Below are 13,207 nucleotides of genomic sequence, written 5' to 3' on the forward strand. Positions count from 1 at the left end.
AGAGAGAGAGAGACAGAGAGAGAGACAGAGAGACAGATTTCAAAATAAATTTTTTAAATTACTTGAGAAAATACTTAGAGCATCGTATAACCTGAGCCATATTCTTTTAGTATAATTAACAATATCCTTTGGAGTCCTGCTTCAAAATGAGGACACCTCACATGCATTTTTGAAAGTTATGAATAGGCTCTAATTGCTAAAGGAATGTAATTTCTTATGATTCCAGTTAAGCTGGGATGGGACATTTTCTAATATTCAAAATGTAAATGATCACAAACCAAAATGTCCATTAACTGAATTAGTACAGATATGAGAAAATGTTACTCAAAATGTTAACTGTTTTAAGATAAATATTTATACTACACAAAAGCAATTCAGTATTTAAAGACTTGCAATGGCTCCACACAGTCAAGCCATTATTAAAATTTCTTTTAAGCATGATATAATTTCTATGGTATATTTCAACCTCACCTTCATATACTGCTTGAAGATATCTGCAGCTGTATTCATCTCCACCACAGTATATACAATTAGCTTACAAAATGCTGCAAGTAAATTTCTCCTCTTATGTAAAGCTTCAATTTTACTGGCTTCATCCTCTTGTTGACCATCTGGGGAGGGGGAGAGAATTCCCAAAAATCAGTCAATCTTGTATTTTATTCCAATTATATTATTTAAAATATAACTTATACTGACCCTCTTATTGGGGAGTTTGAAAAGGGAAAAGAAGTATAACAAAAATTAAATGTCACAAACTACTAAAAAAAAATCCCAATATATTTTTTAAGACATCAAAAAGTCATCATGGAAAAGGAACAGATGCAGCAAGTAAAAGGAATTGATTAGTAAAGTTAAGCTCATCTTACTCGTTCCTGGATTTTTCCAACAGGAAGATCTGTCAAAAAGACCTGTACATTCAGAACCTGTTGGTTAAAGTCTCCTTCACTGAAGGCAAATTAATCTGAGAAAACCTATCATTTCCAAAAATGATCTCACCCTCCACGATACCTCTGATTCGTTCTTATACATTCTTATCTATTTAAGCAGGCTCTCACTATACAGATATGACTGGTCTAGAACTTCCTAAATGGACCAGGAAGGCCTCAAACTCAGATCATCCTCTGACTCAAGTGCGTCTCTTAGAGGTGGAGACAAGAGAAGCTTGTTTCAAGGTGTGAGGACTGACAGGTATAGTATGTGTGTGTATGCCCAAATTTAACACAGATACAGTAATATAGGCAAATACACACAAAGAATTTCCCTACGAACAGATTTCAAATCTGAAATTAATTATGAACAAAACTATGACAGACAAAAGAAATCTAGAAGAACCTACTATATCAGTTTTGGTTTGTTATTAGTTCTTTACAAAAAAAAGCTTTTCAATATATTTAATAAGCCATTTATATTTTGTGAACAATTATTTAGTCTATATATAGCTGCCCTTTCAAGACAAGATTCTCAATATCTGAAAAACCCCCCCTGACACCCAATAGGAAATTATCTACCTCAATTATTTTGGGTGCTAATGACTTAAAGCAGAGCATAAAGAATGCTAAACCCACATTCCATTACTAAGTTACACCTGAAAACCCTAACACCAAGTTCCAATTTAAGACAGAACATCAGCAAAAGTTTTATCCTCAGTATATGCTCCAATATGTCAAAGCCATTTGCCCAGCAACTTAAAAGCTGCATCATTTGCAATTTTAAGATTATACTAAATGTTTTAAATTAACTTAATTGTTCCCATTATAGCAGATCATTTTTACATAATACAATTTTTAGTCATTATGATACTCTTAAGAACTTGAAGTATGGATTTCTTCCTACATACTAAAATCCCCCACCCCCCCATTTTTTACCAGATGGTGGTGGCACACATCTTCAATCCTAGCACTCAGGAGACAGATGCAGGAAGATCACTGTGAGTTTGAGGCCAGCCTGGTATACAAAGTGATTTCCAAGACAGCCAGGGCTATACAGAAAAAAACCTGTCTTGGTGGGGAGTGGGGGAGAGGGAGACATGGGATGGGACGGAACAACACAACTGTTTAATATGATATGAATTTCAAATCATATATGTAATAATTTACAATACAAGTATTATATGACAACTGTATTGCAATGTAAGTAGTATGTTGGTAGTGGGCTGATTAAGCAATTGAACTATGTGACAACCTGTGGCTAAAATTACACTACACAAAACAGTATACAATCAAACTTCATTGTTATGTTTATATATAGTAAAAGAACTTATATTCCTTTCCAAGTAAATAAGTATATTTGTTGTAACAATCTATAATTAGGGGAAATTAGAAACAATCAAAATGTCTTAACATTAAGAAATGTAAATGTATAGTAGTCAAGTCTTATGATGCTCAGTAGTTGAGACAAATAAAATGATTACATGTCAATACTAAAAACAATCTCAAAAGTATATTGTAAAACAGTCAACAACATTTATAAGGAAGTTAATAATAGAAAATTACTTAAAGAAAAACTTCCAAGTAAAATCAAAATATATGATAAATGCCAAATTTATGACAGTGGTTATTTCTAGGTAAAAGGAAATAAATTTATTGGTGAAGGGACATGCATTAAGGTAAGTCTTCTTTCCAAAATATACTACCAATACAGCTAAATTTGAGAAAGACAAGTGGTTGTGTACAGATGAGTAATAGTTTTTTCCATAGGAGTAGAGTATACTTCATTTAAATAATTTAACAGAAAAAAAGCAGTCCAAGCACAGAAGACAGAAAACTTAATTCTAAGAAGTTGCTACAAAACTAAAGCTTACTTTCATTTGATTTGCAATGGTCTCAATGAAGTCAAAATAGTCATCAACAAAAGTTATAGAGCAAAACTTTCCCAAGATATTTTAGAGTGCAACTATGGTTTTCATACAAATTTTAGAGACTTTCATATGCATTTCATATTAAGGTTGCCAATCAGCTGAACTTCCTCTACATAGCCACATGTTATACAAGCTTCCATTACCTAAAAAATACATTCAACTATTTGATTTCAGATGTTTTGGACTTTAATTCCTAAGTGAAAAGACAGCCTCATTTTTTTCACTGTCCAAGACATCTAGCAACCTATACATCATTGTTTAATGTATAGCAAGAAGTATACCTATACCAACAGCTGCAAGTGAAAGGTGAGAAAGTGGAAGCATAAATGTTCGGGGGTATTCAACTTCTGACACTGTCATGCAAATACGTGCACATTCATAACTATCCTGGGATATATGCAACTAAAATATCAAAGGGTAAGACATACTTGATAAACATTACTAGAAGGATTTTTAATCACAGTTTTGGTTACTCTTTGCTTCCCAGTTGTATTCTAGGTATGTTCTCATTTTGAGAGCACAAATCATTACACTGCTTAATAATGGGCCTCAAGACAAATCGAAATTTTACACTGACTTAGGAACTAAATTCTACAAAATGGAGCACACCATCTGCCAGATTTCATTCCTTAGTGTGTACCTTTTGGTTTACTTCCTACAGGTAGTGGTGTTTGGTTGTATGAAGAACAAGTAGGGCATTTCCTTATACTTTCCTTGGCTTGTTGACACATGACACATAAAAACTTTTTAAAACATTTATTATTGACATGATGTTTTTTACGAAACTCTGAAGCCTTCAGCACATTTCTACATTACCTTGTACTAGAGGACTTGGCAGACCCATATGGAATCAGATGTGTGTTATGTATATGGGATGATTCCTATTCCTGACTGTAACTTGTAATTAAATAAATAGTAAAGTCAATTCTGTATCATCTAGTACAAATTTAGCGGTTTCAATACGTAAAACAACTCGTGCGAATTGTAACTATGTTGAGAGGTTATTTAAAAATGGTACCTTTAGTACCATTAGAATAGCACATAATTCTGACTTTTGGACAGAATCATAAGGGCTTTGATAGGGGCTTAAATTTTCTTATTTATACCCTGCCTTTCCTGCATCAGTATAGAATACAGGAGCACCAGTTATTGGTGTGTCCCATATAATGCAACAAAGGATCCAGTTACTTCTCTTTGTAAGTTGAATTCTATTGCTTTTGGTATAGTCATTGTTAAACTCTTCCCAAAAGTTACTATAAGCTCTTTCCCTGAGTTCATTATCTTCCCATAATTTGTCAATTTCATCATTATTAAAGGGTACTAATTAATATATGAATAGAAAGGTTTTATTTCCCTTTAAATGTTTCTTAAAAATAAAAAAAGCATAACTAACACACAATATACTATTTGGTTTTCCATAACTTCATATTCAAGTAAGGGACCTGGCAGTGCAATATGGAGAATAAGAAATATGAAGATAACTTTAAAAAAAGCCTGATCAGTTTAATTATTGAATTATGATTATTCTGGATTACCCCAAGAAAAAAGTTTCAAAGATCATTTCTAACATTCAAAACTCCCATGATCACAAAAATATGAAAGCCTACAACATATAAATATACAACAAAGTCACATAAATGTCTTATTCTCTTCAAATTATCTGAATATGGCATTATCAATTTTAATCAATTCACTCACAATTGTTAAGGAGATTCAAACTAGAAATATAAGAGTTAGCCTAGTAAGAAGTACATATCTATCTGCAACACCATATCTTCTTTATAGTACACTGATGTTATAGAATGCAAACCTAATTTCATATTGAACTTCACAGTGTTAGTAAACACATACACACAATGAAATGACAAGAATAACATTACCTGCACTAGGGAGAGGAGTGGGGGGAGAGGGAGAGGAGTGGGAGGAGGGGGAGGGAAATGGGAGGCTGGGAGGAGGTGGAAATTTTTTTCAATAAATAAATAAATACATAAATAAATAAAACATTACCTGCACTATTACTATCATCATCCTGTTCAATGAAGACATGATCCAAAATAAAGCTGAGCAACTCAGACTGCAATGAAGAATCAGGAGTATAAACTAATGGTTCTAACATGTCACGCCCTCCAGACATAATCTGATGACTGAAGATCATCAAAATATCACACAGAATAGTGAAGGCCTGTTTAGAAAGGGGGAAAAATGTTATACAGGTACTTAGCAAATGTTATAAATAAAAGAATATATTTAGTTTAGGAGAAAATCTAATTTTCTGTATTTGAAATCATTAATTCAGTTAGTTGTTTTCTTAACATTTTAAAGCTGAATGAGCAGTGGTGGCACATGCCTTTAATCCCAGCAATTGGGCAACAGAGGCAGGTAGATCTCTATGAGTTTGAGATCCTGGTGTACAGAGTGAGCTCCGGGACAGTCAGGACTACAAATAGAGAAAACCTGCTGTCAGACAATGGTCTTGTACCCTGTCGCTTGTATTGTTTTAATAAACACTGATTGGCCAGTAGCCAGGCAAGAAGTAAAGGCAGGGCAACCAGGTAGGAAGTATAGAGACTAGGCAACAAGAACAGGAGGATTCTGGGAAGAGGAAAGGCTGAGCCTTAAGTCTTCATCCAGATGCAGAGGAAGTAAGATAAGAATGCCTCGCTGATAAAAGGTACCAAGCCATGTAGCTAACACAGACAAGAATTATGGGCTACTTTAAGTTATCAGAATAAGAAGCCTGAGCTACAAGGCCAACCAGTTTATAATTAATGTAAGCCTCTGTGTGTTTCTTTGGGACTGAACAGATGTGGAATTGGGCAGGACAGAAACCTCTGTCAACAAAACCCTATCTCAAAAACAAAAACAATTAAAGCTGAAAAGCTTACTTCATAAATAATGACTACTGATACAAGCAGCAAATTCATATGTTCTTTATTTTTAGCAACATTAATTGGCTATATATGATGTCATATAGACAAGCATATAGACAAGCAATATAAACTCTTATTAAATTATACTCATTTTATTATGTATAAGTTCAACTGTTTTTTAATGCACAACATATATACACATACTGATTTTTTATGGTAAATAAGCTGCTTAGAAAACAAAATGTGGCAATTACTAACCTGTTCCTTAACAGTAGTATTCACGTTGGTCAAGTAATGCTGACATATCTGACAAAATACCCTCATTTGTTTCTTTAAACGCAGTAAGTCCTCCTTGAAAAACAATTTATCATGAATGTTTTAAAATATTGTATTAACAACTCAGTACTTCTTTGAAATGCCTGCTTACATAAATATTATTATGGATAACTATGTCAGCTCTACTTTAAATATCAACTTAAATTTATTCTTCATGATTTATTACAAAGGAAGATGAATCATTTCTCTTGTTTGTCAAATCTCTACAAGGTGCACAAACTATCCAATTTCAACGTATAAGTACCACTCAAAGGACTTTAAGTGAGCATACTACAAAGAGAATTGCACATCTATGTTTACTGATACACTATTCCCATGATTAAGCAATGGAACCCTAGATGCCCAAGATCAGATGAATAGGTAAGGAAGATGTATTATATCATTTATAGGGAAATGGGAGGAAGTAGAGATCATTGTGTTAAAGGAAATAAGCCAGGCTCAAAAAGACAAATATCTAGTTTTCTCTTCTATGTAGCATCTATACGTGTTACAGATAGATTGCTTTCGATTAAGTACTTGTATAATTTTATGCATATAATTTGTATAACTAAATTTATTGAGTATCAAAAATAACAGTGACACAGAACAACTACAGTACAAAGGTATCTATAATGAAATTATAACTCTATACTGAAATAATAACATATGGATAGACATACATCTATGCTTAAATACAACTAACTGCAATTCTGATGGGGAATAAATAGTTCTAAAGAAAAGAAGAGTAAAGAAAAGATAATGCAAGGAAAAAGAATTAGAAAAATTTATGTGCTATTTCATATACAAAATATAGATTAAATACACAATCTATAAACACTCATACATGCACACACACAAACATGTACACACAAAGTCATGAAGAAAATTAGGAATATTTGGGGAAAAGAAGGGAACTAGATAGAGTGGGGAAAGAAAACAAGATGATGAGATTGGGAATGAGGGTATAAGAAAGTACAATTGTCCTAGTTTGCTGTGGCTGTCAACCTGACTTAATTGGGGAACTGTCCAAATCAGAATGGCATAAAGCCATTTCGGTGAAGAACTGTCTTCACTAATAATTGAAATGGGAGGGCCTAGCCCAGCACTGTAGGTGGTGCTACCCTTTGGCAGGCTGTCCAGAGCTGTATAAAAAAAGGCTAATTGAGCAAAGAACTAGAAATTAACAAGCTAGTAAGAAGTATTCCTCTGTGGTTTCTACCTTAGCTTCCTGTCCTGATTTCCTTCAATGATGAATTATGACCTGGGTGTATAAGATAAAATAAACCCCTTCCTCCCACAAGCAGCTTTTGGTTATGGTTTTAATAAAAGAAACAAAAACAAACTACAACAATGATACACATGGATGAAAATGTTACAAGGAAATTCATTATCTTGTACATTACATAAAAGAAAGGTTAACAAAAATCAAAGAATAGAAAAACTTAAAAATTAATTGGTACGTTAACAGATAATATCCTTAATGGTCTAGGGAAACTTTCATAATTAGATATGGCTAACTTTAAGAAAAACAGCAACTCAGAATGTTTAGGGCAAAAATTTATGATTTATGCTCATTTATTATTTGAAAGTGGTCAATTCATGGAAAATAAATGGAATGATATCTTGTATTTCTTATTTGAAAGATAATGAGATAATTGAGAAAACTCAATTTCATGATGTTAACAAACTTCAAAATGTCCCCTAAACAAACACATAATAAAAGAGCAAATGGAAGAAAACTGAAAATAGAAAAATTCCTTCTTCGGGAAATATTTATGTACAGCCTAATTCATCCCTCCCAGAAACTTAATATTTAGAAAAATGATCTCAATTGATATTATTATCCTCAATTGTTAACTTGATCTTGGGGGCTAGTGATAGGGCAAGGTAGCTAAAAGCACTTGTTGCTCTTGTAGAGGACCATGAATCTATTCCCACAGTTTCTCACAACCATTTATAACCGCAGTTCCAGGGGATCCAACAGAGAAACAAGTGATGTGTATACATGCACGCAGGCAACACATTGATGCACATAACTAAAAAAAAAAATAAAAAACCTTAAAAAATATGAGTTTGAGAAACCTTGAAGACTACCAATAAAGTGATCTCAGGACATAATCAGAGAACAAGATAGTATAAAGAAAGTTGGTTCATTATCTTCAGTGAATATAATCCAATCACTTTGTACAATTAATTTAAAGGTTCTTGGTAGAAGGCACTCAATCACGTTTTGCAAAATGTATCTGCCTAGGACTGGTGTGATGAAAGAGCAGTAAAGAGCAGCTGTTCTTCCAGAGGTCCTGGTTCAGTTCTTAGCACCCACATAGAAGCTTACAATCTGTAACTTTAGTTCCGTGGGATCTGATACCCGCTTGTGGTGTACAGACATACATATAGACAAAACATCACATACAGAAGTAAATAAACTACTTTGCTATATCTGGTAAGCAATTTTGAGAATGTGAAAAGTCAAGTTATATCATCATTATATGTGAATTATTTTTAATTAAAAATAATATCTTGAACATGACAAACAATGAGGACTGATGAGAAGCTAAGGACAATGGCACGGGGTTTTGATCCTACTTAATGTGCTGGCTTTGCGGGAGCCTAGCCAGTTTGGATGTTCACCTTCCTAAATATAGACAGAGGGGGGAGGACCTAGGACTTACCACAGGGCAGGGAACCCTGACTGCCCATTGGACTGGAGAGGGAGGGGGAGAGGAGTGGGGGGAGGGGGAGAAGGGTGGGAGGAGGGGGGAAGGGTGGGAGGAGGGGGAGGGAAATGGGAGGCTGGGAGGAGGTGGAAACTTGTTTTTTTTTCCTTTTCTCAATAAAAAAAATAATAATAATAATATCTTGATATGTTCTTTCATTGAATATACAAACTAGAAATGACTACATATAAGTCAGAAATAAGTATGACTTCACTGAATTAATTTGCTCTTACTAAAAGTACAAATCTGCTGAAAATAGTGACTAATATTTAGTAAGGCTACCACATACCTTTGTAGAACTGCTTTCAGTTATCTTAGCAAGCTGCCAAAGAATTACATAGTGAGTACACTGCAGCGCATGAATAACAATCTATAATACAGAAATAGAAGATTAGAGGTCAAATTTATCTCACTAACTTTCACCTGTCAAAGTTCAGTATGTAACATATAAATAAATAAATAAATAAATAAATACCTGCTCAGGCATATCTCCATTTTCAATTCCGGTTTTCAAGAGTTTGTAATTACAAGCAAACAAATCCCACTTTGAAAGATCATGGGCACTGTTGAAAACAAAATAAAAAACAAATTAAGCTATATTTAAAGAGAAACTAAGATTGACCATAAGTATTTCAGAATATTATAACATACCCCTATCAAGTGATTTCTTCTACAAAGAAAAAAAAACCCAAAGAATTTGAAAACATAATAATCCATAAATTATGCAAAGTTATTTGCTATAATTTTAAAAAAAATCAGAAACTCAAAGATATAACTTACTTATGAAAAGCAGTGATCCTCTTCAACGTTGATAATACCTGATATGCGTCATCTTCATCAGGTTCTTCTCCCTATGAATATTAACCATACGTTAAGAAAGACCAAAATAATAAGCCCAGTGGTAGTGGCTCACATGTTTAATCCCACCACTCAGGAGGCAGAGGCAGGTGGATCTCTGAGTTCCAGGCCAGCCAGTGCTACAGAGAAACCTTATCTCAATAAACCAGAAAAGCTGGGGTTAAGAGGGGGAGAGAAGGAGGGAGAGATTGAGGGAGTTGAGGTAGGGAAGAGAGGGAGGGAGGGAGGGAGGGAGGGAGGGATGAAAAGAAAAAAGGAAGACAGAGGGACTGATTAACCAACCTACTGAAATAAGCTGGGCACGGTGGCACCTTTAATTCCAGAACTGAGAAGCAGGCAGATCACTTAGTTCCAGATCAGTCTCGTCTATATAGTGAGACTGTTTCAAACACATGCACCCAAACATGCGTATACATACAATCAATTTTGGTACAGATCGTGGAAAGAACTACCAAGTAATAAAATCCTAGGCTATCATAATGGTGATATAACCTTAGAAAAAAGAAGACCAAATAAAACCTACAAATAAGCTTCATCATTCAAGTCCTCTATTTATTTTGACAAATTTAATACAATATGACTGAGTCAACCTAAGACTGTAAACAGAAGTACGTAATGAAAAACAGAGAAAAAGAGAATATGGTTCTCCCTTCTCCCATTACATAATACAAACACAAAACTATTTTAAAAATTTCCAGTTTTCCAGTACTAGATGCGCCACCAATATAGAAGCACATTAGATGACAAACAAGAAATCATACAGCACCTAAAAGCAAAAGCTAGGTAAATGAAAAACATAGTATTCAAAAGAAAAAAATAACAAAGAAATCACATATAAATAAGAGAAATTCTATGAAATATACTAGTCCTGATAGCTCACATTTTGGAGAATTTGTATGAACCCTATCATTTATGGTACTGACATCAAGGTTCCTCAAAATTAAACCATTTTATAGTTTAATTTTTTCAAGGTAACAGAATTTAGAACAAACAAACTACTGTCGATTTTACACTAACTTGTCTTAACTATAGTCTATTCAGTCAGGAGCAGAACAACTAAAATCTTTACAAGTGGTAATTGCATATGAACATATTTATATAATCCTCAAATTGTAAACCTTAAAACCTAGAATGTTATACATAAAATGCTAAATACTTTTATAAAACAGGAGGCAAAGGCAAGCAGATATCTGTGAGTTGGAAGCCAGCTTCTACATAGCAGGAGAATGTATCAATAAAAAAAAAGCTAAAGAAAGCTGGGTGTATTGGCATACACACACCTTTAACATAGCACTTGAGAGGCAGAGGCAGGTGATCTTTGTGAGTTCAAGGCCAGCCTGGTCTACAGAGCTAGTTCCAGGATAGTCAAGGCTACAGAAAGAAACATTGTCTTGAAAAACAAAATAAACAAAAAAGACTAAAGAAGATAATTTGAAAATTATGACTCGATTCAAATAAATTAAAACACCTATGCATGTATATCTGGAAAAAACACACAAAAATATATGTCTATTTGAGTACCAATGCAATGATCCTCTTTGAAAGGACAACATAAGAAACTCCAAACCTACAGTGACTATAGTAGCAACTTAAAAAGGGGCTATGAAGACTACAATGGCTTTGCCCTCAGTCGAATTCTATTATCTATACATTAATAGCCACTGTTTCAACTAAAATCAGGTGACTACCCAGTTTCTTTAGAACAAAAGGCAAAAAAATTCTAGTTTTGTCTTCATCATTGCAAAGTTGCATATCTTTGCTATATTCATATTTTAGTGGAAGAATAACAGCAGTTTGATGATTCACATAACTAAAAAGACTCACCAACACACCACTAGATTATCATCAAGACTAATACTGAGTGACTCAGTTACTGGAAGGGAAGGGTCCAAAATACTTATTTATAATATATACCTCTTGCAGAAAATCTTCAAGAAGCCGGTTAAATTTATCTGCCAATTCATCTATCAGCTGACTTCTTGAAATATCTACTCTGTTGAAGATTGTGAACTCTTCATTACATAATGCATGGTAAGTTTTAGAGCATGCTTCTAAAACATCAGTATCTGTGTGCTTCTCTACAATATTTCGGATCTGGCGCAATAAGGCATCCAAATGCTGCAAAATAAGATTTATTTCATTATAAACTAATAAGGTACAGAGAGAAGGATATAGCTTAGTGGCAGAAGGTATGCCCATTTTGTGCGAGCCCTATTAAGGAATATACAGTAGGCACAGTGTGACTATACCATACCACCAACTGTAGCAGTTTTCAAATATACTAAATGTGAAGTATAAGACATGCATTTTCAGACACTTTTATAGTTTGGGAAACAAATGAACTAATTGGCCCATATTTATTTCTGCAACTTTAATAGAAAAAAATTAATAAAAAAAATTTAAAAAATTTAATAGAAAAAAATGTCTCACAGACATTTGGTAAGACTGCTAACAATTGTGAAGAACTTTCAATGGTTATAGGAACATATAAAAAGTATTACATAGATACTAGATAAATTTGCTTTGCAATTGTTACTGTCTAATAACTCATGACAAATATCCATAAATGATCAGTAAAATAGTCATACAATGTATGAAAGAATGAAAGTATAGTTATTGGTATAAAGCAAAATAGTTATCCATTTATACCATTCTCTAAATCAAATTGGTCTAAAATATAGAAAGACCTAGTAGAAACAGGTTCATTCAAAATTCTACAAAAACATATTTATAATATAAGAAAGCTGTATAATCGTGTAGATTAAAATGGCATTTTCTCCTAATATTTTATACACAGAAAACATCTTACCTTTTCTAACCGTCCAGTGGTATATATCTCTAAATCAAAGTACTGCGGTAACTGCAGCAAATTGGTCACCTTTTCTGCATCAACAGAGTACTTTTGAGGGAAAAAAAGATAGTGTTAAAAAATTATAATAACACTATGTAAGAATGTGCTGTGCCATTTTGAAAGAATATGTGATTTAAGAGTGACGTTAAGTAATCAATGTAATCTTACTTTTGCTAATAACTGTGGAAGGGCCACAGCAAAAAGTTCCGTGATTTTTGTTCTGTCATCCAACTGTGTCTTCTTCTCCTTTGCTGTTAGCACCTAAACAACACAAAGATGTTCTATAAACATTTACAAAGTTCAATAACACTGTTAAATCCTCAATTTTTAATTAAAACAAATAAAATAATAATATTTTAAATGATGGATACAACAATTTTGAGGCAGAATCTTGCATTACTATAGCTTACACTTATAGTTCATTTTTTTAAGTCTTTCAAGTGGTGGAATTATCAATTAGTGTCAACATGCCTAGTCAAAAATTCCCTAATATAAAACATCAGCCTTAAAAGTAATACTTAATCATAATTAAAGGGTGGTAACATTGGGTGCAATGGTACACAGAACTCAGTAGGCTGAGGTAGGAGGAAATAATAAGTTCAAGACCATTTTTGGCTAACTAGTGGATACCTAGCCAGCTAGCCAGGGCTTCATACAAGACACTGTAGCCAAAAAAGTAAATAAATTTAGTGGAAAGCCATGTAAAATAAGTAATTACAACCACAAAAAAAATCAAATA

At 33.4% G+C, this 13,207-nt stretch overlaps 1 protein-coding gene across 7 annotated transcripts in view; it reads right to left on the reverse strand.

The window, feature by feature from the left end:
- Positions 1 to 13,207, reverse strand: part of Stag2 (stromal antigen 2) — a 129,235-nt gene that overhangs the window by 20,487 nt on the left and 95,541 nt on the right. For all 7 annotated transcript variants that reach the window (XM_026784746.1, XM_026784744.1, XM_013350460.2 and 4 more), the window contains 9 exons: positions 12,637 to 12,729; positions 12,427 to 12,516; positions 11,532 to 11,735; positions 9,540 to 9,610; positions 9,235 to 9,322; positions 9,049 to 9,129; positions 5,986 to 6,078; positions 4,865 to 5,039; positions 472 to 611 (listed from right to left, as the gene is read on the reverse strand). In XM_026784746.1, the coding sequence (XP_026640547.1) occupies positions 472 to 611; positions 4,865 to 5,039; positions 5,986 to 6,078; positions 9,049 to 9,129; positions 9,235 to 9,322; positions 9,540 to 9,610; positions 11,532 to 11,735; positions 12,427 to 12,516; positions 12,637 to 12,729 (1,035 nt within the window). The remainder of the gene's footprint in view (positions 1 to 471; positions 612 to 4,864; positions 5,040 to 5,985; positions 6,079 to 9,048; positions 9,130 to 9,234; positions 9,323 to 9,539; positions 9,611 to 11,531; positions 11,736 to 12,426; positions 12,517 to 12,636; positions 12,730 to 13,207) is intronic.

This window comes from Microtus ochrogaster, chromosome X, assembly GCF_000317375.1.
Source record: "Microtus ochrogaster isolate Prairie Vole_2 chromosome X, MicOch1.0, whole genome shotgun sequence".
NCBI classification, from domain to species: Eukaryota; Metazoa; Chordata; class Mammalia; order Rodentia; family Cricetidae; genus Microtus; species Microtus ochrogaster.